This window comes from Cervus canadensis, chromosome 15 (assembly GCF_019320065.1).
Source record: "Cervus canadensis isolate Bull #8, Minnesota chromosome 15, ASM1932006v1, whole genome shotgun sequence".
NCBI lineage: Eukaryota > Metazoa > Chordata > Mammalia > Artiodactyla > Cervidae > Cervus > Cervus canadensis.
This window is the reverse complement of record NC_057400.1, coordinates 54,036,079-54,059,365: the sequence shown is the minus strand read 5'-3', so window position 1 is coordinate 54,059,365 and position 23,287 is coordinate 54,036,079. Positions and strand designations below refer to the sequence as shown.

Below are 23,287 nucleotides of genomic sequence, written 5' to 3'. Positions count from 1 at the left end.
TTCTTGGAACTCATCAGTACAGAGGAATTTTCAGTTCGGTTCAGTCAGTCAGTCGTGTCTAACTCTTTGCGACCTCATGGACTTCAGCATGCCAGGCTTCCCTGTCCATCACCAACTCCCGGAGCTTACTCAGACTCATGTCCATAGAGTCAGTGATGCCATCCAACCATCTCATCCTCTGTCATCCCCTTCTCCTCCTGCCTTCAGTCTTTCCCATTATCAAGGTCTTTTCCAATGAGTCAGTTCTTCACATCAGGTCGCCAAAGTATTGGAGTTTGAGCTTCAACATCAGTCCTTCCAATCAATGAATATTCAGGACTGATCTCCTTTAGGATGGACTGGTTAGATCTCCTTGCAGTCCATGGGACTCTCAAGAGTCTCCTCCAACACCACAGTTCAAAAGCATCAATTCTTCAGCGCTCAGCTTTCTTTATAGTCCAACTCTCACATCTCTACATGACTACTGGAAAAACCACAGCTTTGACTAAGTGGACTTTTGTTGGTAATGTCTCTGCTTTTTAATATGCTGTCTAGGTTTGTCATAGCTTTTCTTCCAATGAGCAAGTGTCTTTTAATCTCATGGCTGCAATCACCATCTGCAGTGACTTGGGAGCCCAAAAAAATGGTCTCTCACGGTTTCCATTGTTTCCCCATCTATTTGCCATGAAGTGATGGGACCAGATGCCATGATCTTAGTTTTCTGAGTGTTGAGTTTTAAGCCAACTTTTTCACTCTCCTCTTTTACTCTCATCACGAGACTCTTTAGGTCCTCTTCGCTTTCTGCCATAAGGGTGGTGTCATCTGCATATCTGAGGTTATTGATGTATCTCCCGGCAATCTTGATTCCAACTTGTGCTTTATCCAGTCCAGCATTTCTCGTGATGTACTCTGCATATAAGTTGAATAAGCAGGGTGACAATACACAGCCTTGACATACTCCTTTCCCGATTTGGAACCAGTCTGTTGTTCCATGTCCATGTCCAGCTCTAACTGTTGCTTCTTGATCTGCATACAGATTTCTCAGGAGGCAGGTCAGATGGTCTGGTATTCCAATCTCTTGAAGAATTTTCCACAGTTTGTTGTGATCCACACAGTCAAAGGCTTTGGCATAGTCAATAAAGCAGAAGTAGATGTTTTTCTGGAACTCTTTTGCTTTTTCAGTGATCCATCGTGTGCTGGCAATTTGATCTCTGGTTCCTCTGCCTTTTCTAAAACCAGCTTGAACATCTGGAAGTTCACGGTTCATGTACTGTTGAGGTCTGGCTTGAAGAATTTTGAGCATTACTTTGCTAGCGTGTGAGATGAGTGCAACTGTGTGGTAGTTTGAACATTTTTGGCATTGTCTTTCTTTGGGATTGGAATGAAAAGTGACCTTTTCCAGTCCCGTGGCCACTACTGAGTTTTCCAAATTTGCTGGCATATTGAGTGCAGAAATGAGGGATTTTATTCATCCATATATTTTAATGGCACTTTGCACTATTCCTCCAATAATAGTTGTTTTGGTCCTGCATATTAATTTAAACCATGATTCAACCATCTTTGGAATTGAAAAATGGCAGTTCATGAATCTCAGACATCCTTTGTATTTCAGGTAGCACCTGTTCTCTTAACACAACAAACGTTTTCAGTCCAGTCTTATCCTGTAGTCAGCTGTGTTGCTAAGATACCAATGTTGTCACACATTTTCTCTTTAACATGTTTTCAGTTCATATTTGCATACATTTTGGCTGTCAAATGAGGAAAAAATATTTAAGATGCTCTGCTGGGTTTGCACCTCTGGCCAGCAGTTACTTTTTTTTTTTAAATCAAGACAGAAGGCGTTGTTAAAAATGGCCATTTTCCTTGTGTTAAATCTGTTCTGGCCAAATCATAAGACCAGGAAGCTGGCACCGTTCAGATAGGCATTTGTCTATGAGTCTGAAGAATTCAGCAAGGCTTGCAAATGTACTTTGACTGTGTGCTCGTTCCTTCAATATTTAGCATCTACTTTGTTCCACACATTGTGTCAGATGATAAGACTGATGCTAATGATATTAACAGTGTCATCAACACTACCACCGCCTGATCTTTGAGAGCTCTCTGCTTGCTGGGTACTGAAGATACAGGCTTTGCATACATTCCATTCATTGTCTCATCTCATGAGGTAGCTTATATCATCATTTCAGTTTTACAGAGGAAGAAACTGAGACTTCTCCTAAGATCCAGTAACTAGTAAGTGAAGTTGAAATTCTTTTTACAGAGAAGCCAAGCTCCTGACTACTTAACTATAATAATACTGAACTTTAGTTTAAAATTTCTTAAAATTGTTTTAAAGGGTGATGAGACAGATTGAATAGGAGAGTTTAGAAACAGCAGCTCTCTATTTTTTAATTTATTTTTTTATTGAAGTATAGATAGATGATTTACAGTGTTGTATTAGTTTCAGGTATTTCAGGCACAGTGATTCAGTTATATAAATATATTCTTTTTCAGATTCTTTTCTCATATATTATTATAAAATATTGAGTATAGTTCTCTGTGCTGCACAGTTGGTCCTTATTGGCTGTTTTCTATATAGTAGCATGTATGTGCTCATCCCAACTTCCTAATTCATGCCTTTTGCCTACATGCATGCTCAGTTGCCTCAGTTGTGTCTGACTCTTTTCTACCCGATGGACTGTAGCCTCCCAGGCTTCTCTGTCTATGGAGTTCTCCAGGCAGGGGTACTGGAGTGAGTTGCCATGCCCTCCTCCAGGGGGTCTTCCCAACCCAGGGATCGAACCCACATCTTCTGTGGCTCCTGCATTGCAGGCAGATTCTTTACCACTGAGCCACCGGGCAAGCCCAATTTATGCCTCTCCCATCACACTCTTATGGCAGAAAGTGAAGAAGAACTAAAGACCCTCTTGATGAAAGTGAAAGAGGACAGTGAAAAAGTTGGCTTAAAGCTCAACGTTCAGAAAACTAAGATCATGGCATCCAGTCCCATCACTTCATGGCAAATAGATGGGGAAACAGTGGCTGACTTTATTTTTCTGGGCTCCAAAATCACTGCAAATGGTGACTGCAGCCATGAAATTAAAAGACGCTTACTCCTTGGAAGGACAGCATATTAAAAAGCAGAGACATTACTTTGTCCACAAAGGTCCATCTAGTTAAGGCTGTGGTTTTTCCAGTAATCATGTATGGATGTGAGAGTTGGTTGCTATAAAGCAAGCTGCGTGCCGAAGAATTGATGTTTTTCAACTGTGGTGTTGGAAAAGACTCTTGAGAGTCCCTTGGACTGCAAGGAGATCCAACCAGTCCATCCTAAAGGAGATCAGTCCTGGGTATTTATTGGAAGGACTGATGTTGAAGCTCAAACTCCAATACTTTGGCCACCTGATGCGAAGAGCTAACTCATTTGAAAAGATCCTGATGCTGGGAAAGATTGAGGGCAGGAGGAGAAGGGGACGACAGAGGATGAGATGGTTGGATGGCATCACCGACTCTGGACATGGGTTTGGGTGAACTCTGGGAGTTAGTGATGGAGAGGGAGGCCTGGCGTGCTGCGGTTCATGGGGTCTCAGAGTCGGACACAACTGAGCGACTGAACTGAACATCCGTTTTCAGAAAGATCCTCTGCAGAAGGAAATGGCAACCCATTCCAGTATTCTTGCCTGGAAGATTCCAGGGACAGAGGAGTCTGGCAGGCTACAGTTCATGGGATGGCAAAGAGTCAGACACAACTAAGCGACTAACACATACACACATCACTTTCCCCTTCGGTAACCACAAATTTAAGTTTGGTTTCTATTTTCTATGTCTGTGAGTCAGTTTCTCTTTCATAGATAAGTTCATTTGTGTCATGTTTTAGATTCCACATATGTGATATCATATGATCTTTGTGTTTCTGAGTTACTTCACCTAATATGGTGATCCCTAGTTCCATCCATTTTGCAGCAAATGGTATTTCTTCGTTTTAAGGCTGAGTAATATTCCATTGTGTGTGTGTGTGTAGTTATATATACACACTTCATTTTTTTATCCATTCATCTGTCGATAGACATTTAGGTTTGCTTCAGTATCTTGGCTATTGTAAATAAAACAGCAGCTCTCTGTGCACAGTTTCTGACTAAAAAACAACTATATGATGTGTTCAGCAAAATTCCCTATTGTTTGGGCATTAGAAGGCTTAGGAAGGCCCATTCATAGTGGAAGGAGAGCAAGAGAGAGCTGGGATGGAGAGTCATATTGAACCTGTATCTCCTGCATTAATGGCAGATTGTTTACCCATGAGCCATGGGGGAAGCTGGTAATATATGCACTGACCATTTCTGTACTTTCTTTTAATGAATTTACAGACTATATGCAGTGTTTACACTTTTCCAGGCTGCATGTCCAGAACCCAAATTCTTCTAAAGAAAAATGCATATAATTACTCATGGCAGTGGCCATTCTGGAATCACTGTTATAAATATAAGCCTTCGTTGATTGTTTACCCATAAGATTAGAATGGCTTCCCACCTTCTAAATTATGTATGTCTGGTGAATTTTAATGGAAAGTTTAATTACCTATTTCTAAAGACAGCTTAATTGGTTGCTCAGGAGACCCCTCTCTCAATTCATTTGCTTGGAAGGTAGTTTTGTTGACTTGTTTTTATTTAAAAAACAAAACATGAAAACCCAGTGCAAAAATAAAACCAGGCATGCTGTTCAGTAACTTCCCTTGAAGTCCTGGGAGACATTTGATGAAGGAGCTGTGTGTACGTCAGGAAAAGGAAATATCACTTTACCAACTACCCTCAAAATAATGAAAAAGGCTTTTTAAATGCCAGAAATTAATCACCAAGGCTGACCTTACTTCTCTGGGAGTTGTAAACGTTTTGTCAGGCTTAGCACTGAATTGGGGAAGGTAATTTTCAGCTGTGAATATTTCTGCTTGCTGATGGTTCTGGGTCTTTGTAGACCAGAGCCTTGCTAAAGTAAGAGCCAGTCTCCTTACATGTTGAGTGATCTTATCTCTGGGTCTCAGGAAAGCAGGTGAAATGGACAGAGGATAGGTCTGAATTGGGAGGCCTGGATCCCCCACCATTGCCCCTTTGCTTATCAGTTTCTGCCCTTGATCAGGTACCTTCACATCTTTGCACTGTTCCTTCTGCAAAGTAGGAACATGAGGATACAGTGAAATAATGTATGTGAATAAATAATGTATGTGAATACAGTGAAATAATGTGTGTGAAAAAAGCACTTTTAGAATCTAAAACTCTGTCTAAACAAGTGCTGCTGGTTTGGAGGCAGTGTAAGAGTTGGGCCTGAATTTTTTTAAACCGAACAGGTAGAAGAATACAGTAATTGACATTATTGTAGAATGATGCTAGAACAGGATTATGAAGCCATTTGCCTCACTGATTACTTCTTGCTGTGCACCATGGTGACAGAATCAGGCCTGCTGCTGGAACGGATTTTGTAAGGCACCCTCAGTCACCCACACCTGCTTTCCTGAAACTAGGTGGTGATTTCCTGTTTCTAGGCAGGGACATGCTAAACTTAAAGATCACTGTGACACATCTTCCCAGAGCATCAATTTTACTCAGGAGTCATTAATCAAAAACGTTTCTATATGGGTACATTTGGGGAACTTGGAGAGCCACCCCTGGATCCTTGCACACCCATGTTCACTGTTGGTTGCTATTGGCGACTTTTTGGTGGAAAAGGTAATGAAGCACTAGCTGAAGCTGGCCAGAGCGCCTTAAGTAGCATTTGATCTCATGAGCCTTAGATCTTCAGTTGCTCCTTAAATTATCTCCCATTAACCTATCCTTTGTGCAGGAGGAAAACGGCAAGGTAGGTCCCTCTTAGTACATTAGAATGTCGCTGAAAGATAGATGTTAAGTCATCCTTTAATCTTTCCTTCTTCCTTTTCACAGGAAGTTGATCGTAGTCTGACTTCGTATGTCTAATTTTGTAATATGCTGATCATTTTTGGGCCTGGTCTAGATGCCTCAAATCACTTCATGAAATATCAAGGTTCATATGGAAGAATCTAATTAGATTTTATATATATATATATATCTCATACATTTATATGCATATATATATATATGAGAAAGAATCTATTTCTTATGTGAAAAGAACATCCAAGTTAGGGATTGTTCTCTTTTAGTTTCATTAGGATCCTTTGAACTAACAGAAATTTTATGAGATGAAATATTATGGACACAAAATATAAAATGTTTATTTTAGAAAAATGCCCAGATGCAGGTTATTTTTACTTTTCAATGTCATTATCTTAATGTAAAACATGCCATGTGGTAGTGTCATTGCAAAGAAAAGACAAATTAATATCTGGCAGTGAGGTGAATGATTAACACATCTATGAATTATTCTCATACTTCTCAGGGAAATTATTTATGAAAGTTAAATCTGTTACCTTCAGGCCACTATTGCCATTTTTAAATATTAAAAATCGACTTTCAGAAGTATGTTCAATTTGAACTTCATGAATACACTTTATACCATGAGCCCACATTTGTCTTTATTGAGGCTTAAAGTGAATATTAAAATAAATTACAATTGGAATATTCTAATCAAACTATACGTATTGGGCTTCCCTGGTGACTGAAATGGTAAAAGAATCTGCCTGCAACACAGGAGACCTGGGTTCTACCCCTGGGTGAAGAAGATCCCCAGAGAAGGGAATGGCTTCACCATTAAAATAAATTACAGTTGGAATATTCTAATCAAACTGTGCATATAGGAAATATGCTTTTATAACTCAAGTTTTAAAAAATCAGTAGCACATTTTTTTAAATAACCAAATCACATAGGCTTCATCTTATCCTAATCAGTTGAAATCAGTAGAGGAATGAGAAGACTGATAATATAATGCCTAGTTTTTATTCTAATTCATTGGCTTGCTTCTGTTAAATTGGTGATTGTGAAATGTTCACTGAGCTGCAATAACATGAAATAACCTCTTATGGCAGTTTAAAATCTGAAAATACTCCTGATGTCTATCTGAGTCGGCTTTTTAGCTTTTTAGTTGTACTTTCCTTATGTATATTACAACCAAAAGCTCTCTGAAAAAAGTGGAAACAGCTGTAACCCCAGAGTTTTGCACTGGATTTAAAGTCTCTAATTGTCAGTTCAGTTCAGTCACTCAGTTTTGTCCGACTCTTTGCGACTCCATGAACCGCAGCATGCCAGGCCTCCCTGTCCATCACCAACTCCCAGAGTTCACCCATACCCATGTCCATTGAGTCGGTGATGCCATCCAACTATCTCATCCTCTGTCATCCCCTTCTCCTCCTGCCCTCAATCTTTCCCAGCATCAGGGTCTTTTCCAATGAGTCAGCTCTTTGCATCAGATGGCCAAAGTATTGGAGTTTGAGCTTCAACATCAGTCCTTCCAATGAACACCCAGGACTGATCTCCTTTAGGATGGACTGGTTGGATCTCCTTGCAGTCCAAGGGACTCTCAAGAGTCTTTTCCAACACCACAGTTCAAAAGAATCGATTCTTCAGTGCTCAGCTTTCTTTATAGTCCAACTCTCACATCCGTACATGACTACTGGAAAAATCATAGCCTTGACTAGACAGACCTTTGTGGACAAAGTAATGTCTCTGCTTTTTAATATGCTGTCTAGGTTGGCCATAACTTTCCTTCCAAGGAGTAAGCGTCTTTTAATTTCATGGCTGCAGTCACCATTTGCAGTGATTTTTGAGCCACTGTTTCCCCATCTATTTGCCATGAAGTGATGGGACCGGATACCATGATCTTAGTTTTCTGAATGTTGAGCTTTAAGCCAACTTTTTCATTCTCCTCTTTCACTTTCATCAAGAGGCTTTTCAGTTCTTCTTCACTTTCTGCCATATTGATAGGTATCGATCACCATACAACTATCGTTACCCATGGCTGAATACTGGAGACTATAGACTAGAATATTTTACTCTTATTATGTAATTTTATATATAATTACATGTGTATATTAACTTGTTACATGATTCCACACCAGGAAATACCTGCCATTTATTTTATCTTCCCAAAGCACCTGTTGTATAAAATTGTTACCAATACACCAGGGCTGCAATCTAGTATCCATTAAGAACTTGTAAATGAAAAAAATAAGACTGTCCTATGAAAGAAATTTAAGATCACCACCTAATGTATGTGAGCAGAACTATGCAGAATCATCATAAAGACACACTTGGAAAAAGGAGACTCAAAGAGCTAGAAGCTGCTTATGCCAATCTAAGTATTGACCTAAAATGAAAGTACCTCTCAATAAATGGGCACTGAGCATTCTAGTTCCGTGGCAGGGCCATCCTAATTATAGAAGATTCAAAGGATGTCTTAGCTCTGTGCATTCAGCATTCAGTTCATCTAACCCACTTCCCTTGTCTGATTCTATTCTCTGCTTCCTAATGATTTTTTTCTTTCCAGTGTAGGTATGCTACCCAAAAGAGAGCATGTTGGTCACCCACTTTATGATCATTATATCTCATATAAACTACACAACCATCATTCTGCCTTTACCTGTCAGTTTCATGAGCTTGGCATTATGTCAGTCTTCTCTTGAGAAACAGACGTGACCTCCTTGCTGACAGACTAAGTTTCTGAGCCTGCAGAACTGAGTAGCATACAAAAGCCTGTAGTACATTAGGCAGAGCTACCTTGAAGGGATGCGCTCATAGCCAGCTGGCCTTTCCCAGTTAGGCACAGTCACATTTTTACATCCTTGTGTGCTGAATGAGTGTGAACCTTCCTTCTTCCTTTTGAATGTCTTTTTAAAATATGGAGAAGACCACGGAGTTCATTTAATAGACCTGGGAGTTAGAAAAAAGTTCAGGGACTTGGCTGGTATCAGTCAGAACCAGGCTTGGTAACCAGGCTATGTGCCACTCCACCCGCTTCTCTCAGCCTGGTGTGCAAAACGCTTCCTCAAATTGTCGCCTGGAGAAGTTTATCATATCTGTTGTTTCTTGCAAGAATAAGGAATGAGAGGCTGTGCTTTTTTGTTTGCGTTGTGTTTTTAAATGTCTTATGTTTCTGTAATTGCTGCATGTACGTCAGAGAACATGTTAAGAGTGTACAGAGTTTGGTAGTGTGAGTGTTAATACAGTGTAGTTTAAGTTTATTATACAGTGAAATGAATGCCTTGCTATGCCTTGTTGTTATCTGTTTAAAGAGAGATTACGTTAATGCTAGAGCCCTATGTAGTGAAGACTCAGTTAGAAATTACAATGAGACTCATGCCAGACACATAAAAATTTAGAGCCCTGGTCAGATTTAAGAGTTTCCTGTGCAACGTAAAAAGTTACTTATTCCAGTATAACTTCAGGAATTTATAGAGTTCTGTGTAGAAAACTCTAATGTTTGACTTAAAATGTATTTGAAAATTTTGAAGAGGTGATGAATCTGGTAGATGCTATAAATTCAAATATAAGCAGTACTAAATTGGCTAGTGATCTGAGGGATACTAGAATATAAATGATCCAAAAACTTATTCTAATGATAGCCTTTCCAAATTGCATGTTAACTGTAGGTAATATGAGGGGTAGGAGAGTTTAAAGGAAAGACAGAATCTGAAGTCACTTAGACCTAAGTTCAGCTCCTATTCTCACCACATACTAGTTAGGTGACTTTAATCTGTATGAGCGTCTGTTTCTTTATCTATAAAATGAAACCCACCCTGTTGTTTTAACAACTAAGCTATACTTTGTTGTTGTTCAGTCACTAAGTCATGTTTAACTGTTTGCAGCCCTATGTACTGCAGCCTGGCTCCTATGCTCTCCACTATCTTCCTGAGTTTGCTCAAGTTCATGTCCATTGAGTCAGACATCTAACCATGTTGCTATCTAACCATCTCATCCTCTGTCACCCTCTTCTCCTTTTGCCTTCAGTCTTTCCCACTGTCAGGGTCTTTTCCAACGTGTCAGCGCTTCACATCAGGTAGCCGACGTATTGGAGCTTTAGCGTCAGTCTTTCCAATGTATATTCAAGGTTGATTTCCTTTAGGAATGATTGGTATGATCTCCTTGCAGTCCATGGGACTCTCAAGAGTCTTCTCCAGCATCACAATTTGAAAGCATCAGTTCTTCAGCACTTAGCCTTCTTTATGAGCCGACTCTCACATCTGTACATGACTACTGGAAAAATCATAGCTTTGACTAGATGGACCTTTGTCAGCCAGGTGATGTCTCTGCTTTTTAATTCACTGTGTTTATCATAGTTTTCCTTCCAAGGAGCTAGCATCTTTTAATTTCATGGCTGCAGTTACTGTCCATGGTGATTGTGGAGCCCAAGAAAATAAAGCCTGTCACTGTTTCCATTTTTTCCCCTTCTGTTTGCCATGAAGTAATGAGGTTGGATGATGTGATTTTAGTTTTTTTGAATGTTGAGTTTCATGCCACCCTTTTCACTCTTCTTTCACCCTCATCAAGAGGCTCCTCAGTTTCTCTTCACTTTCTGCCATTAGAATGGTATCATCTGCATATCTGAGGTTGTTGATATTTCTCCTGGCAATCTTGACTCCAGCTTGTGATTCATCAAGCCAAGAATTTTGCATGATATATTCTGCATAGAAATTAGATAAGCAGGGTGACAATATACAGCCTTGATGTACTCCTTTCCCAATTTTGAACCAGTCCATTGTGTCCATGTCTGACTCTAACTGTTGCTTCTTGACCTCCATATGGGTTTCTCAAGAGACAGGTAAGGTGGTTTGGTATTTCTGTCTCTTTAAGAATTTTCCACAATTTGTTGTGATCCACACAGTCAAAGGCTTTAGTGTAGTCAGTGATGTAGAAATAGATGTTTTTTGGAACTCCCTTGAGTTCTCCATGATCCAATGAATGTTGGCAATTTAATCTCTGGTTCCCTGCCTTTTCTGAACGCAGCTTGTATATCTGGAAGTTCTCAGTTCATGGACTGCTGAAGCCTAGCTTGAAGGGCTGTGAGCATAGTCTTACAGGCTTGTGAAATGAGCACAGTTGTACCATGGTTTGAACACCCTTTGGCATTGCCTTTCTTTGGGATCAGAATGAAAGTCTGATTGGAAAAGACTGATCTTTTCCAGTCTGGAAAAGTCTGATTGGAAAAGACTGATCTTTTCCAGTCCCGTGGCCATTGCTGAGTTTTCCAAATTTGCTGGCATATTGAGTGCAGCACTTTAACAGCATCATCTTTTAGGATTTGAAATAGCTCAACTGGAATTCCATCACCTCCACTAGCTTTGTTCATAGTGATGCTTCCTAAGGTCCACTTTACTCTGTACTCTAGGATATGAGGCTCTAGGTGAATGACTACACCATTGTGGTTCTCCAGGTCATTAAGACCTTTCTTGTATAGTTCTTCTATGTATTCTTGCCACCTCTTTTAATTTCTTCTGCTTCTGTTTGGTCCTTACCATTTCTGTCCTTTATCATGCCCATCCTTGCACGAAATGTTCCTTTGATATCTCCAAGTTTCTTGAAGTGATCTAGAGTCTTTTCTATTTTTTTCCCCTCTGTTTCTTTGCAGTATTCATTTAAGAAGGCCTTCTTATCTCTCCTTGCTATTCTCTGGAACTCTGCATTCAGTTAAGTATATCTTTTCCTTTTCTCCTTTGCCTGTTGCTTCTCTTCTTTCCACAGCTAATTGTTAGCCTCCTCAGACTACTGCTTTGCCTTCTTGCATTTCTTTGGGATGGTTTTGGTCACGCCTTCTGTATAGTGTTACAAACCTCCATCCATAGTTCTTCTGATACTGTCTACCACATCTAATCACTTGAATCTATTTGTCAGCTCCACTCTATAATCATAAGGGATTTGATTTAGGTCATACCTGAATGGCCTAGTGGTTTTCCCTGCTTTCTTCAATTTGAGCTTGAATTTTGCAATAAAAAGCTCATAATCTGAGCCACAGTCAACTCTAAGTCTTGATTTTACTGACTGTATGGAGCTTTTCCATCTGCAAAGACTATAATCAATCTGATTTCATTATTGATCATCTAGTGATGTTCATTTGGAGAATCATCTCTTTGTTTGTGGGAAAAGGGAGTTTGCTATAACCAGCATGTTTTCTTGATAAATCTGTTAGCCTTTGCTCTGCTTCATTTTGTACTCCTCTCCAAATTTGCTTTTTATTCCAGGTGTCTCTTGACTTCCTACTTTTGCATTCCAATCCCCTATTATGAAAAGGACATCTTTTGGGTGTTAGTTTTAGATGGTGGTGGTGTTGTTGTTCTGTCACTAAGTCATGTCCAACTCTTTGTGACCCCATGGACTGCACCACACCAGGCTCCCTGTCTTTCACTATCTCCCAGAGTTTACTCAAACTCATGTCCACTGAATCAGCGATGCCATCCAGCCATCTCATCCTCTGTCGCCCCCTTCTCCTCCTGCCCTCAATCTTTCCTAGCATCAGGGTCTTTTCTAATAAGTCAGTTCTTCGCATCAGGTGGCCAGAATTTTGGAGTTTCAGCATCAGTCCTTGTAATGAGTCTTGTGGGTTGAATTCCTTTAGGATTGACTGGTTTGAGTGTTGTAGGTCTTTATAAAACTGGTTAACCTTACCTTCTTTGGCATTAGTGGTTGCAGAATAGACTTGGATTACTCTGATGTTGAATGACTTGCCTTGGAAAGGAACTGAGATCATTCCGTCATATGTGACACTGCACCCAAGTACTGCATTTCAGACTCTTGTTGACTATGAAGGCTACTGTATTTCTTCTAAGGGATTCTTGCCCACAGTAGTAGATATAATGGTCATCTGAATTAAATTCTCCCATTCCTGTACATTTTAGTTCACTGATTGCTAAGATGTTGATGTTCATTTTTGCCATCTCCTGCTTGACCATGTCGAATTTATCTTGATTCATGAACCTAACAGGACTTGAGCATCGTTTCCACTTTGACCCAGCCACTTCATTCTTCCTGTAGCTATTTCTCTGCTCTTACCCAGTATCATATTGAACACCTTCTGACCTGGAGTCATATCTTTCAGCGTCATATCTTTTTTTGCCTTTTCATACTGTTCATAGGTTTCTCATGGCAAGAGTACTGAAGTGGCTTGCCGTTTCCTTCTCTGGTGGCCCATGTTTTGTCAGAACTCTTCACTGTGACCCATCTGTCTTGGGTGGCGCTGCATGGCATGGCTTGTGGCTTCATTGAGTTATGCAAGCCGCTTCACCACAACAAGGCTGTGATCCATGAAGGGGAACTAAACTACGTCATACCTGTAAAGCATTTACTAGTACAGTGCTGTGTAGTTGTCAGTTAATAAATGTAAGCTGACGTATAATTGTTAAGTACCTTGAATATATTCCACTCGTGGCTCTAATGGAGAGAAACTAGGTTACAAATGATAATTTAGGGGACACACGTATGAATAATCAGTATATCTAAAGTGAGCTGAATTTGCTTGGATCTACAAATTTTGATTGTGGAAGACTGTTGTTTATAACTCAGTTTCAACATTTTGTAGAAATTGCAGAATTTGCTAAACCTGAATTAGTGTTTCAGATCACCCAGTAGTAAGTAAATCCAGCTACTCTACACGTCCATGAGCCTTAGGGCCATGCCAGCTAGAACAATCCTTTATGGTACTTATTGGATGGAATGTTGATTTAGCTTAGTTAACTGGAACATTGAGCTCATGAGTCTATGATGTCATCGTGATGTTGCAAAGGAGGTTAACTGTTTGCATGAGGTCTTTCTAGTTTTCTAGAAAACATTCTTACTGTTAGTGTATCCTGACATTTGGTAATTGGAGATTTATTCTTTTGGCTTAAGTCTTGGTCCCATACTAAGATCAAATATTCATTGGAAAGGAAGTATAATCAGCTATCTGCACCTTAGTGTAAGCAGGATTTGAGGCAGGAAGGAGGAGAGGACAGGGGTTACTCAGTTTGAGCCCAGGGGTTCAGATTACCAGGACATGGTAAGTTTAAAAACTGCAGAACAGTGATGCCTATGAAAAGACCCTGATGCTGGACAAGATTGAAGGCAGAAGGTAAAGGGGGCGACAGAAGATGAGATGGTTGGATGGCATCGCCAACTCGATAGACATGAGTTTGAGCAAACTCTGTGAGTTGGTGATGGACAGGAAAGCCTGGCATGCTGCAGTCCATGGGGTTGCAGAGAGTTGGACACAACTGAGTGACTGAACTGAACTGATGCTTATGATGTGTCCCTAAACCATGTGGCTACAGTTTGACCTGAAACTCACGTTGCTTAGGACAGTGGCCTTGAGCCTTTAATGTATATCACTGTCACAGGTTATACTAACTCTGAACTTGGACAGATGGGGTCTTAGAAGGAAAAGAGGTGAAACTTCTATTTATTAATTACTTTCTGTGCTAGGAATAATGAGAAATGCTTATTATCTCATTTAATTCTTTAATTATCTCATTTAATTATCATTTAATTATCTCATTTAATTCTTAATCATTCTATAATGTAAGTACTTTTAATCCGCTTTACACATAAGCAAAGAAAAACAAATAAATCAATAGGTTGAGCAAAGACTCACCACAGCCAGTAGATGAAGGGAGTTAAGGTCAGCACTTCTTTCTGACCCAAGAGCCCATGTTCCTGTTTTGCTACACTTGGTTAAAATGAGAGGCTAGCTCAGCACAAATCCAGTATTGTTACTAGACAACAGCATAGTGGGGTCAGTGGGAAAAAATTCTTTATTTGAAAAACAGCAAATGCATTCCTTTCTAAGGTCACCTATTTCCCCCTTTCAACATTACCAGCCCCCATTTTCCCAGTCTTCTTCTCTGAACGCAGATGGTGTATGGACAAAGGTAAACACAGAGAAGTTGTGGAATCTGCTGCTTTCCCATCTCTTTTTCCAGCCTAGTCACCCTCATCCAAGCAGAATACAGAAATGATGTCTGTGTTAAGGGTGGACAGAGTCAGGTCCAAGACAGGCCAAAGATTCCCAGTCAAAATACAAAGCAAAATACTGCTGGTGTTTCCAGCAAGAATGATCCATGAGCATTTCTTTGCCTATAAAATGTCCATTATGCAACATGTCTCAGGCTCTATAACCAAGAACTAGGACAAAGATATGAAGCGTCACACATTGTTCCTGACTTCTTAACAAATGCAGAGAACCTTCTTTACTTTTAGCCCCGTCCCATCCCTGCTCCCTCAGCTCACACATTATATGCCTTTTGAAAGATAGGATTAGAACTAGAATTGGGGGAATTTGATGGAGACCATAATATAAAGAGAAGAGCAGGAGTTTCTAGGCATGCTTGTATGGATGAACCAAAGGCAGATTAATCTAACTCCTTATACAGAATGGGTTCCCTGTGGCTCAGCTGGTAAAGAATCCGCCTGCAATGCAGGAGACCTGGGTTCGATTCCTGGGTTGGGAAGATCCCCTGGAAAAGGGCAAGGCTACCTACTTCAGTATTCTGACCAGGAGAATTCCATGGGCTGTACAGTCCATGGGGTCACAAAGAGTCAGACACAACTGAGCGACTTTCACTTTCACTTATACAGAAACCTGTCTTACATTACACGGTGTACATACTCTGCAGCTAGTATTTGACACGGCTGCCCTGTATCATTTATTGAGTGCTTGTGTGGATGTGAGAGTTGGACTATAAAAGAAAGCTGAGTGCCAAAGAATTGATGCTTTTGAACTGTGGTGTTGGAGAAGACTCTTGAGAGTTCCTTGGACTGCAAGGAGATCCAACCAGTCCATCCTAAAGGAGATCATTCCTGGGTGTTCATTGGAAGGACTGATGCTGAAGCTCAAACTCCAATACTTTGGCCACCTGATGCGAAGAGCTGACTCATTTGAAAAGACCCTGATGCTGGGAAGGATTGAGGGCAGGAGGAGAAGGGGACGACAGAGGATGAGATGGTTGGATGGCATCACCGACTCTGGACTTGAGTTTGGGTAGACTCTGGGAGCTGGTGATGGACAGGGAAGCCTGGCCTGCTGCAGTTCATGGGGTTACAAAGAGTTGGACACGACTGAGCAACTGAACTGAACAGGACTATCTGTAGTCTTTTCCTCTTTATGTATCATCCCCAAACTGTCCAGTACCCTATAAGATAGGTATTATTATCCATGAACATGAAAGTGAAAGTGTTTGTCACTCAGTTATGTCCAGCTCTTTGAAATTCCATGGACTGTAGCCCACCAGGCTCTTCTGTCCATGGAATTCTCCAGGCAAGAATACTGGAGTGAGTAGCCATTCCCTTCTCCAGGATTGTTATCCATAGTATGTGATAACCAAGGCAACAAATAAATCTCCCCAGGTCAGGATTCAAACTTCAGTGTCTCTGATTTTAAATCACATTTTTTATTATAATACACTGCCCCTCAGTAAAAATAGCTGCCTTCATTTGATTTTTATTCATTGAATCTTTATTTGTGCAAGCTACTGTGCTAGATTCAGGATTTATACTGAGATGTGTAAGATCTAGTTCTATATAAACAGCTACATAGGCAACTGTGATATGAGATAGAAGGTGATACGTCTCGTAATTAATGAACAAGTGAAGGACTCTGAGGTTCACAGGTGGGTGGCGTCATATCTAACTGCTTCAAATGGTCAAAGGCATCCCGAAGGAGGGGGTATCTGAATGGAGCCTGAGGGCTGCATTTCCTACTGCATGTATTGTGGGCTACACTTGAGATCTAGATCTTAGTGATTATTACTTCTTCTTACCATTTGGTGTTCCTCATTCTTTGCTATGTCTTACAATCTATTGCTACTCTTCAGAACTGAAAGGAGAAAATAACTCGAGAAACACCTTGAATAGAGTCAGAGAGAAAAAGCAACGACTCTCAGATTCAATGGTTTCCTTTCGTTTTCTCATTTGAGTGGATATAGCACAGTGTTTAAAAGCCTAACTCCTATCCACCACTTAACCTAATAGCTGTACAGTTTGGGGAAGTTAACTTCTGTAGGCCTCAGTTCTTCCCGCTATAAAACAAGGGTAATAATATATGCCTCATAGATAGTTTTTCTGTGGAATTAATGGGATTCTATATATATGTAAAGTGTTTAGCTGGGTGCTTAGAGCCTAAGTACCTAATAATGAATGATAGTCATAATTAATAGATGCTCTATCCATCTAAGCAGATAGATATGGCCAGAAAAATATAAGGAAAAGTGGTAGATATTTGTCTGGAATGTCAGAACGTTGATACTGGTTCTGAATTCAAGAGTTAGAAATTCTGACTTGAGAGCTCCTCGAAATTAATGCAGAAATGCAGCTGCAATTATGGAAGGTGTAATAGTGATAAGACTTCCAGCCAGTTGAGAGGAGCTAAGAAGTTTTTCATCTGGAACCATTGTTTTTTGTCTTCTTAGTGCCCTAGATAGTTGCCCAAGTTTTAATTATTCCAGTATTTCTTGCTTAGGTAGAACAGTTACTCAGGAAAGACAGTGGCTGTGGAGTCTTAGTAGACCTTACCTCTCAGTGACAAAAATATTCATTTTTACTCAGCCATGAATTTTCTGGAGAACTCTACTATGAATATTTTTATGCTTTGGTTGAATTTTAGTTACTACAGCTGAAGGACTGGAATGATCTATAACAAAGTATTTCTTGATCAGAAATAGGAAAAAGTTTCTTGGATTACATGGGTAACTGTTTTCTTTAACTTAGTAATTTAAACATTCATTGTTAAATAATGTGGAGGAAAAAATTACTGTCAAATTTGCCTTTACAGTCTGTGTTTTTCAGACCCACTGAGAAAAACATAAACTTGACTATAGGTTGTGTGTAACTAAACAGTTGGCTGGCCTTTCTATTTTTAGTCATCACATGACAAACTAGGTCTAAGCTAAAGAGCAATGTAGGTTAGGCAAGGAAGTTCTTTCCATTGTATTTCTACTTGGAAAAAAATTTTTATCTCATATTAATCATGTAAGGGTATAAATTTTTAGAAATGAAACATCTATAGATGTAAATGTGAATGTTTGCCTTTTTATTTACTTAGAAGTATCTTTTTAAAAAGAAATCATTTTAAAAGATGATGGAACTATAGACTCAAATTAAAAAATATTGGGGTATGTTTACAAATCAGTCGTTCAGAATTATCAATATCTGCCATGGTTTAAGGACCACTTCATGCCCTGATTAAATTAGAATCTGCAGGGGCCCCATACCCCTTACAGACTATGAAATCTGAAAAAAATTTTTTGCACTTATCTAAACAGATGGACTGAATTCATTTGAATACAGCATTTTTGATTCTTTAAATACAATGTAACTTTAGAATCAGAATGGGTTAAACTTAATTACTATAGCATGAGGAAACAGATGGGAGGTGTTGAGGGAACCAGTATGAGAAAACCTAAGTTTACAGCCCCTTAGTTTTAAAAAAATGTACTGTGTAGGTATTTCTCTTAAATGGAGCTGGGTTTGAGTCTCTTGCCCAGCACTTGCCTTTGTATATCAGCAAACAGACACCTCAGGGTCCAACACTACATCTGGCACCTGTGTACATGAGGGACTGTTCCCAACCAGTTTGCACCGTGACCTGGCCTGAAGCTCTTTGAATGAAGAATGTTGAGATTAACATTTAAAATAATGGTTGGACCTATTTAATATTAGAGATGCACAATAAAACTACTCATGGTAGAGAGATTGAACTGACTGTTCCAGGCTGTTGGCGCAGACAAGGGTGTGCTCCTTGCTCTTTGGGAAAATAGTATGATACCTAGTTAAATTCCTTTTGTATTTCATCAAAATACTTTTCAGCTTTTGCTCATGTTTAATAAAATGGGGTTTTAGTTAACTAACTGTAGTCCATATGCACAAAGGCAAATTATAGATCAGCTTTTCATAATTTACCTGGCAGGTGGTACCTTCTTTTTAAAACCTAGTGCTGTGTGTGTTAATTTTCCTTTGCTTTTAATAGGTTAAAAAAAAATCCATTTTGTAATGATGCATGACTCATTCAGTGCTCATTGTCTTCACACTGATTTTTTTTTTTTTTTTTTTTTTTGCCTTGAGCCAGCAAGAAAATCTTACAGGAGAGGAGGGAGATAGAGTTGAGGAATACAGTACTTAAATACTGTTGCTCGATTCTCATTGGTTCTCTCCTTTCTTACGGTGACCAGTCTAATCCAGCCTGCCTTGTCAAATCCCTGCCCTCCCCCACCCTCTGCCAGGGGCTTCCCAGGGTGTCAGTTGCTGGAACCTGACCGCAGGCAGTATGTAGGCACCTCTCCTTCAGAATGGACATTAATGTACTGACTAGAAAAGAAAGCTTTTAGAAATGCATCATTTGTCAAAATTGCATGGCTCTTTAAAAAGGATAGAGAAATGCTGAATGTTTTGTGTGTTGGCATCGACTCTTTATTTCTGTTCAGACTTTTAAGTTTTCAGAAGCTTAAATATAGAGCCCTTTAAAAAAAAAAAAAAAAGGAAGAAAGAAGAATTTTTCTGGTTAGTGGACCTCTTTTAAGAAGTGCTTCATCACCCTCCTCCACCTCCCCGTGCAGCTTCTCTGCAGCTCTCTGTAGGGTAGGGCTCTGTGCTGGCTGGAAGAATGCTCATTTGTTAGCTGAATAGAGTTCATCGACAGACATAGATCAATATAGGTTTGCTTTATTTCCTGTGAATTCCAAAATGCCATCCAAAGAGTCTTGGTCGGGTAGGAAAACTAATAGAGCTACAGTTCACAAATCAAAACAAGAGGGCCGTCAGCAAGATTTATTGATAGCAGCCTTGGGAATGAAACTGGGTTCTCAAAAGTCGTCTGTGACAATCTGGCAACCTCTGAAACTCTTTGCTTATTCGCAGTTGACATCACTTGTTAGAAGAGCAACTCTGAAAGAAAACGAACAAATTCCAAAATATGAAAAGGTCCACAATTTCAAGGTAAGAATATTTATTTTTAACCTTTTCTTCTCAGAAAGGAAATACTCATTACTTGAAATATACAATATTAAAAGTATGTCTGTTTAAAATTAGGATGACTGGACTAAACTGTTCTTGCTATTAAGGGAATGAAGATGTTTTAAGCATGGTTTTTTTTTTTTAAGGAATAGCTGAGTAAAGCTGATAGAATCCAACCCCATTTTCTCTAGTGCTGATTTAGTATTCTGTTTGATCAGTGTATACTCAATGGTAAAAGTCTTGACAGATATTTAAAAGGTCTCAATTAATAATGATCTTGGCATTATTATTTGTGATGCAAATAAGTCTAACCACCTTTCTGGGATATTTTGTGAGAGGATTAGATCTTATCTCCTTTCATTTCTGGTAAAAAGCTTTGGCTATAAGAAGCATGTGCTGTTGCATCTGGATTGAGCAGATGGTGTCCATTTCCCATAGTTTCTGTCTTTTCTCCTCTGCTAATGAATTGACCATGATAAAAGGAGGATGGCTACCATGGGACTGTTATGCTGCTGACACTTAGCAGCTTCTCTTCACTTTTTGAGTATTTCCTTTCACCTTGTGTATGTGTATATATGTATAGTTTTTAGTTATTATGCTACTGTGTTTTACCAACTGTACTTTAATCATTTTCATCAAAATGTGTGTATAGACTCAAACTGTATGTAGATCTTGCCTGCATTTATAGCATGATACAAGACCTTGAAGTTCAGTCCTTTGCAACCTAATTCAGAGAACATATGTGAGACTGTATGTAAGGAGACCCAATTACACTTCATGGGTAAATGCACTAGCATTTCTATAGTAACTGCCCAATAGTTATACAACTTTATGATGAAGTTCCTGAGGTAAGAATATTGTTAGTGTAGACAAAATGGCATTAGTTTTGATGTTAGGGGGTATCTGTTTTCACAAGATGATAAGGCTGGAGACCCTGCTCTTCCATTTGTTTATTAATTTATTCAGCAGATAGAATGCACCAAGCTCTGTAATAAGACATTTCATTCCAAATTTGCAACTTATCCTGATTTTTAACACTAGCATTAATTTTACTAAAATGCCAAATACCCAGCCTCCAATATGCTCAGCTTTTTGCATAGTGAAAAAGATTTTTATGAACTTGAGATTATCTGGGGATAAAGGATACATTCCCGAGTGCATGGGCTGTGTAATGATTGCTAATATTTCAAGGTAAACCAAATAGTGTTCTCTTTTCTGTCTTTCAACATTATTAAAGATTTGACCTTTCAACCAGTCTTTGATGTAAAATGAAATTGAGACCACTGATGTAAAATGTATCCAGTCTTAAGTACCTCTTCCATTTATGAACCTAAACAGTCCCTGTAGGTACTAGGCCTCAGTGTCTTGCATGATGTGCCACCTGGTCTTAACAGGATTTTTATCAGGAAAATGATCCCAAATATATCCTCTTGCAAATATCAAATTAGGTACATATTTGGTCTCAAAAATAGCCATTTGGGTTCCTAAGCAGGAAATTATGTGAACTGTTTCAGAATGGCTGAGATTTTTTAAATATATCCCTCTGGTATGTTAAGCAGAAACAGATTGACCTGTTAAGGATGCCATTTTAGTGCTAAGTTCATTGTACATGCTTTCTGTCAATATTGATAAAAAGCAAAGGGTAGATCTGTTCAAGAATTTCATAAATAAGCACATTCTTTCATTTTTGGGGGTCTGTCTTCCAGTAATTTCTCAATTTTAATTTAACATGTGACTTTAATGAGCAGATTTTGTATAACCAGAAAGTACTGACTGTGGGACCAATTGTGACTCATAGCTTGGTACCAATACTGTTTCAAAACTCTAGGTTTTTTTGTTGTTGTTGTTTATAAGGAGCATATTAAAAAGTAGAAGTCTGCTTCCCTTTCTGGAGCTAAAAAATTAAAATGAGCTTGGACTCACTGTAAAGTATGTATGCTCAGGAAGAGCTCATGTCGGACAGTGGATTGCATTACATACTTTTTAGAGTTGCTAATGAGGTCAAAAGTCTCAAAATTTGGCTCTTTTCCATTGAAGTTACTCTTTGTTTCTTAAAAAATGTTTCTGTGGGGTCGCGTTATAAAAAAGAGAAGTGGGGGCATACTTGACTTCTGGGGACATCCCTAAAAGAATTCAGCGTCTGTGGCTGGAGCAGTGCTCTCCCACACAAATGCTCACTTAGAAGGTCACTGCCTGTGATATTAAGTATGTCCAGCTCAGAGATTTATTGTTGGGAAAGTCCTGAGCATTTACATACTGATAATCATTCATGTGGCCTTGCCATTGACTGTTTTTTTGTTTCTGAAAGTGTAGTCTGCTGAACCACCTACCCACTCACCAAAGCCTCACTTCAATGTGGTTTTCTTTTTTGCCTCTTGAACTGCCTTGTTATGTAACATTGCTCTGTGGTGTGGAACAGCTGTCAGATCTCATTTCAGAAGGTGAAGCCACGAGTATCTTGTACCTTTGGTGAAATCGCCCCCCCCACCCCCCACAAAAAATTCAACTGGGCCTAACTCGGTATTCTAGGCAGGTGTTTGTTTTTTGTTATTGTGTTCCTTATAATAAAAGAGAAAAAACCAGGACGGCTTCCCATTTTGCTGTGTTATATAACACAGTCCCCTTCCATTATTACTTACAAGGAAGGATTTGATAAAGAATCTATCACAAGAAAGATAGTTGTCTTTATTAGGGAGGTCATCATTTAAAAATAAATATACCACATCCTTTAAAAATGATAATTCTGTAAAGTTGTCAGCATATATTAGAGTGAAAATAATTTTCACTGTCTCCTGGATCAACCTCTCATTTTAAGAACTGCCCCTATCCTAACACAACAGACAGAGCAAGTGCACAAGTGCAAATTTCTTAAACCGACTTAAAAACTAAGCAAAACAAAACCACCTCTGCCATTAAAGGTCAGACACAGGCACCCCACCAGCAGTGACTGTATCCTACATCTGAGGCTCTCCAGATTGAACAACTCAGATCCAGTCCTGGCCCTCAGGAACTTGCTTGCTATTTGTGTGACCTTGGGCGGGTTGCTTCATCTCTCTAAACCTCTGGTTCTACATGAGAAAAGTTGAATTCCTGATATGTGTAGGTATATGATAACCACTATTTCTGTTATTACAAATTACCCCTAAGTGGGTATTTTTTCTGAATCCATACCAAGACTGTTTCTTGCCCAGTAGCAGAGATCCTGATGCAGTTGAGAACCCTGGCATGATTGTGGTGCTAAAGAAAGCTCTTGCTTCTTTCTTAGCTCCCAGGCATAGTTATGTAAGAGCATTTTCACGCACCACAGAATACAGTGAAATCTTGTGTATTTCTTTTACTTCCTTCAAATTATTCAGTGTTCCATTTGGTATGTTTAATTCAAATAGCTCTATAAGACAAAGTCAAGATTATGTATAATGTAATAATAACAGAACTGGCTACTTGGGAAAATTAATTAAAAGAA

The 23,287-nt window shown here is 39.3% G+C and overlaps 1 protein-coding gene across 3 annotated transcripts in view; it reads left to right on the top strand.

Moving 5' to 3' along the window:
* The window catches only part of CHN1 (chimerin 1), a 194,715-nt gene that overhangs the window by 128,371 nt on the left and 43,057 nt on the right, over positions 1–23,287 (top strand). For all 3 annotated transcript variants that reach the window (XM_043487847.1, XM_043487848.1, XM_043487849.1), the window contains one exon: positions 19,729–19,806. In XM_043487847.1, the coding sequence (XP_043343782.1) occupies positions 19,729–19,806 (78 nt within the window). The remainder of the gene's footprint in view (positions 1–19,728; positions 19,807–23,287) is intronic.